The 5,402-nt window shown below is 33.2% G+C and overlaps 1 protein-coding gene across 1 annotated transcript in view; it reads left to right on the top strand.

Annotated features, from left to right (window-relative positions):
* The first annotated feature begins 1,447 nt into the window (after window positions 1–1,447).
* The window catches only part of LOC21397481 (L-ascorbate oxidase homolog), a 7,171-nt gene continuing 3,216 nt past the window's right edge, over window positions 1,448–5,402 (top strand). Inside the window, exons 1-7 of the mRNA XM_024170064.1 lie at window positions 1,448–1,835; window positions 2,090–2,199; window positions 3,125–3,395; window positions 3,659–3,764; window positions 3,868–4,213; window positions 4,639–5,004; window positions 5,211–5,289. Of these exons, the coding sequence (XP_024025832.1) occupies window positions 1,686–1,835; window positions 2,090–2,199; window positions 3,125–3,395; window positions 3,659–3,764; window positions 3,868–4,213; window positions 4,639–5,004; window positions 5,211–5,289 (1,428 nt within the window). The 5' untranslated portion in view covers window positions 1,448–1,685. The remainder of the gene's footprint in view (window positions 1,836–2,089; window positions 2,200–3,124; window positions 3,396–3,658; window positions 3,765–3,867; window positions 4,214–4,638; window positions 5,005–5,210; window positions 5,290–5,402) is intronic.

Raw genomic sequence — 5,402 nt, 5'->3', positions numbered from 1 at the left:
TCCTTTTCTTTTTTTTTTCTTTTTTTTTTTTTCATTTTTTTCCCTTTGACAAGGAATACAAGTGGGCGTTTTGGCGCGTTTGCTTGCATATAAGAAAAGCAGGGACACTTTTGATTTTCTTATAAAACAAAACTAGGGATACGAAAAATACCATGTGTTGAGTCCGAAATCTCGGACATTACATATGAATTATCCAACAAAGCACGTGATGTATAGCATATACGCGGTTTACTACCATAACCAGGGCATTCATGTCATTTTGAATTAAAATAGAGTAATTTCTTGGTATATATCTCTATCCATTTTAATATATATATATATATAGAGAGAGAGAGAGTTAAATTATATACCAAAACTAATATATATTACTTTTTAGTATATATTTGTATTTATCTTAATATACTCGTTTAACCATTTGATATTTAGAATCAAATATATCAAATTAGTGCCCTACATACAACTTATTTGGTACTTTTCATTTGGATTGATTTTTAAAAAAATATATATATATTTTTCATTCAGTTATTGTTTCATGCCATTGCTTTAAAATAATTTTACCGGAAAATTTAAGTTTCTCAAAATCATTTAGGGTAAGAACAAGAATTTTAAGATGGCGTGTTTTCAACATAATAGTCATAACTAATTTCCACTAAAATATCAGAATTTTCCAATCACTTCCTCTTGAACGCAACATTTAAAAAATAATATTAAACTACAATATAAAATATTTTAAAATTCTGAATGAAAACAAAAACAAAATCTTCAATAGGTAATTAACAACAAATTTATCTCTAATAACTCATTCTAGATATGGTCACTGTCACCTTAACATTTTTAAATGTTATCTTCACATTATAATAGTAATGCATTTTTTTCCCCGAAAGGATTGTAATGGATGTTTACATATTGAAGAATATCAGAAAAATATAATAGAAAAGGGAAGGCGTACGTTACTGAAAAAGAAGGTACGACCGAATATATATAGGTCTCGTTTATTTTACCGATTTAAGTTTTTAATTTCTGTTTTAGTTCAATTAAAAGTTCTTATAAAAAGTCACATCTAACTTTTTTTACTACAATTAAATACTCTCACATAAAGTCACATATGAATTCAAATTAAAAACTCAAATCGACCTTAACGAGCGTCTCAAAATTTATTAGCTAACTAAGTTCCTCTAGAATATTTTTCAGCTACACAGCTGGCATAACAGAAACACATAAAGAAAAAGGACTAATTAAACAAATATCAGAAAAATGGTCTAATATGCTAATAGAATGAGTTCATGGGCAAAAATACAAAAAGCAACGATTTTAAGGTGCGACCCATCACCGCTACAACGAGTTAACGACCTCACCACATCATCACATTCACACCACGTCCAACCAATACCCAGTTCATCATTTTCCCATTCTTTTTTTATAATAAATAAATAATTAACCTCAATTATTTTATGTTTGCTTTCATTGATCGTGTGCTCTAGTTGCTTGCCTTCTTCGATCCTTCCTTTGTTTTGCTTGCACTTCAAAAATATGCAGTGTCACACAATGTATAAACTCCTTAATACCACCATATATAATTATATATTAAAGTGTTTGGCTCATTCCCTTTCGTCAGTAGTACTTACTCCATCTTTTTCCTCTATTTCCCACCACCTTAATTTCCTCTCTCTCATTATTATTCGGCAATGATGCTAAAATATTCTTTAGGAATTGCTGTACGGCACTTTGCTCTCATTCTCTTGGTTTTGGGTCTTGTTGGCGCTGAGGACCCTTACAGGTTCTTCAACTGGAATATCACTTATGGCGATATTTATCCTCTCGGTGTCCGTCAAAGGGTACGTATAGCACTCTATACATTCATACAATATATATTTTTATTTACTCCGTCAAAGGGTACGTATAGCACTCTATACATTCATACAATATATATTTATTTACATATATATATATATATGTGTAAATATATATTCACCAATTGTTTTCAAAGTTTCTTCATTCCTAAAAGGAAAATATTAATGCTATTCTCTTTTGGCTTTAATAACATTATGTAATTAGTATTGATTTTTTTTTTTTTTTAAATTTGTGGCAGGGAATTCTTATAAACGGTCAATTTCCGGGTCCGGAAATTTACTCGGTTACCAACGACAACCTCATTATCAATGTCTTTAACAGCTTGCCAGAGCCTTTCCTTATATCATGGTGAGAGCAATTTCTTAAACCTACTCTCATATATATATGCCTTCTCAACCTTTGACTTTTGTGAGTCAATGCATAATGCTTCTTGTGAATAATATGAAGAGCAAAGAGATCATAATTAAGATGCAAAAATTGTGTGTATATATATAGCACCAGTTCGGTTATTGATCAGGCTTCATTTTATCTTATGTTAATAATAATACGAGTTTTTTCATGCAAAAATATTGATCTGGGTTTAAGTCCAGTTCCTATTTATTGATTCTTTCTGTATATAATTTTTCAGAAATAGAAATTGTGAAGCAATATCTTGGTTTTTTGAAATTAGTTGTAAGCTAGGTAGTGACGAATGTAATAACAAATAGGCATAGTTTTAATACTAAATAGGCATAGACCTCATAAAATGTCACATTTAATTTTTTTTACTACAGTTAAAAGCTTTTAAAAATTGTCATATCTCAATTTGAATTGAAAACTCAAATCCGCAAAGCAAATGATGCCACACAGTTTTTGTGTGAAGATCTAGCATCTTTGACTTTGAGAAATCTTTTCGTATAAATAAAATAGCTGGAACTGTTTTCAGTTTGGCGCCAAATATCTTAGGTCAACCGTCAATGATCAGGATTCAGGGCAGCCCTCCAACAGGCTGTAATTTTTTTTTTCTTAAGTAATGTCTGGCATTGTTTTATGGAAAAGAAACGCGGGCCTTCTCTATCATGTTACCCCACTTCCCTTTGACCAAAATAATGCTAATTGTTTAGCCATGTGGCACTAAAACCACATGCAAAATTTCACGGCTAATCTTCTAGATGCAGTAAGACTTTTATATTACATTTTCTAGTTTGCATGCTTAATTTGTTTACCACTTCTGTTATATACTGAGTTTTTTTTTAATATTTTGACTGCTATAAAAAAAAATTAAATAAAACAGGAATGGGGTACAAAATAGGAAAAATTCTTACCAAGATGGAGTTTATGGAACAACATGCCCCATCCCACCAGGCAAGAACTTCACCTACAAACTACAGATGAAAGATCAAATTGGAAGCTTTTTCTACTATCCTTCTCTTGCCTTCCACAAGGCTGCTGGTGGATTTGGAGGCATTAGAATACTCAGCAGACCTAGAATTCCTGTCCCTTTTCCTGATCCAGCTGGGGATTACACTATCCTCATTGGAGATTGGTACAAGACTGACAACCAGGTACTTATTGATTATCTTACAATATCAACTACCATCGTAACTCTTTACGATATCAAAATAATTGACAAATTCAGTTAAAGTTATATCAAAATAATAAAAAAAAAAAAAAAGAGTGTGTATACAAAACTGACATAAAGTACTTGATATAAATTTGATGCTTCAAAACAGAGCTCTGTCATGAAAATCTAATCTTAATAAGATTTAAATATTGAGATTTTGCGTCACTTAACAAAGGTTGCTGTTTCGCACCTATGCAAAAACAGAGATTGAAGGCCATTCTAGATGGTGGTCGCAGGCTTCCTAACCCAGATGGACTTCTAATCAATGGCCGTGGACCCAACAGCACTACAACTTTCACATTTGAACCGGGTAATTTGTTTTAAGCAAAAAAAGCTTCAAGTGCATAGGAAATACTAATTCAGTTCGGTTTTTTTAAGGTCCGAGGTTTATATTCGTTTATTTGTTGTTACAGGTAAAACATACAGGCTTAGGATATCAAATGTTGGGCTCCAAAATTCGCTCAACTTCAGGATTCAAGGACACAACATGACGCTGGTCGAAGTTGAGGGGACCCACTCTGTCCAGACCAACTATTCGTCCCTTGATATCCACGTGGGCCAATCATATTCCGTGCTGGTCACAGCTGACAAGGCCCCACAGGACTATTACATTGTGGTGTCAACCCGCTTCACCAACCAGGTCCAAACCACCACGGCCATCCTTCACTACAGCAACTCAGCCCGTCAAGTTTCTGGCCCAATTCCTGGTGGGCCCACTATCGAGGTTGATTGGTCTCTGAATCAAGCTCGTTCTATTAGGTACCTTGTTCATTTACCATCTTTCAGTCTCTAATTATATGTTGTTGCACTAGCAGTCTAAATCAAATCATGAAATTTCAAAAAAATAGGGCCCTTCTACGGTAGGGTCTCCTACCGAAAGTGCACACATTTAGGTCCGATCAAATCACATTAAAATAATATATACACAGACATATATATATAGAATAAATAGTTTATGATTTAGATATGAATGTTGATAAATATAAACTTAAACTACAACTAATTTATTTTTCATATCCTAGGATAAAAATCTCAAAAGAAAAATAAAAGGAAATTAGTTGATTGTACTAGATTTCTAATTCACGTTCAAATCAATAAAGAATTGTACTAATTTTCTTCCATTTGAAATGCACACCATCTTATAAAACTAGACATGTTAATGTGTTCATGGTTGGGTATTGCAGAACTAACTTAACAGCAAGTGGACCAAGGCCAAACCCACAAGGCTCATACCATTATGGTCAGATAAACATTTCAAGGACCATAGTATTAGAGAGCTCAGCAGCTCAAGTTAATGGCACGCAAAGATATGGCCTTAACGGTGTGTCTTTTGTCCCCGCTGACACGCCCCTTAAGCTCGCAGATAACTTCAAGATTGGAGGAGTCTTTAGAGTTGGAAGTATATCAGATAACCCCACTGGCAAACAGATGTATCTTGACACATCAGTCTTGGGTGCTGATTACAGGGCTTTTATTGAGATTGTTTTTCAGAATCACGAGAACATTATCCAGAGCTATCACTTTAATGGATACAGTTTCTGGGTTCTCGGGTTAGTAATTGCATAAGAATCTAGCATTCCCATAATCCCACGATCAAAAAACGAAAATGTTCATACACATATACATTTTTTTTCCCATCAAAAAGTAGGAACTTCTAAAAGTCAATGCTCAGATATTTGAAACCATATAACTTCATGAAAAGACAGTCTTTTATTTATCTCCTACACTAGTTCTCACACGCTAAGTTAAATTTCAGAATGGACGGAGGAAAATGGACGCCAGCTAGTAGAAACCAATACAATCTTGCAGATGCAATCTCTCGAAGCACTACTCAGGTTTGTTGCCCTTTTTTTTTTTTTCCTCTTTTTTCCTGTTGTGCATTTTGTACAATACAATGTAATATGATTTTTTTTTTTTTTTTTTTTTGTGGTTTATTTTGTTTTACAGG

This window comes from Morus notabilis, unplaced genomic scaffold (genome assembly GCF_000414095.1).
Source record: "Morus notabilis unplaced genomic scaffold, ASM41409v2 Scaffold629, whole genome shotgun sequence".
In the NCBI taxonomy this organism is placed as follows: domain Eukaryota; kingdom Viridiplantae; phylum Streptophyta; class Magnoliopsida; order Rosales; family Moraceae; genus Morus; species Morus notabilis.
This window is presented reverse-complemented; position numbering and strand designations above follow the sequence as displayed.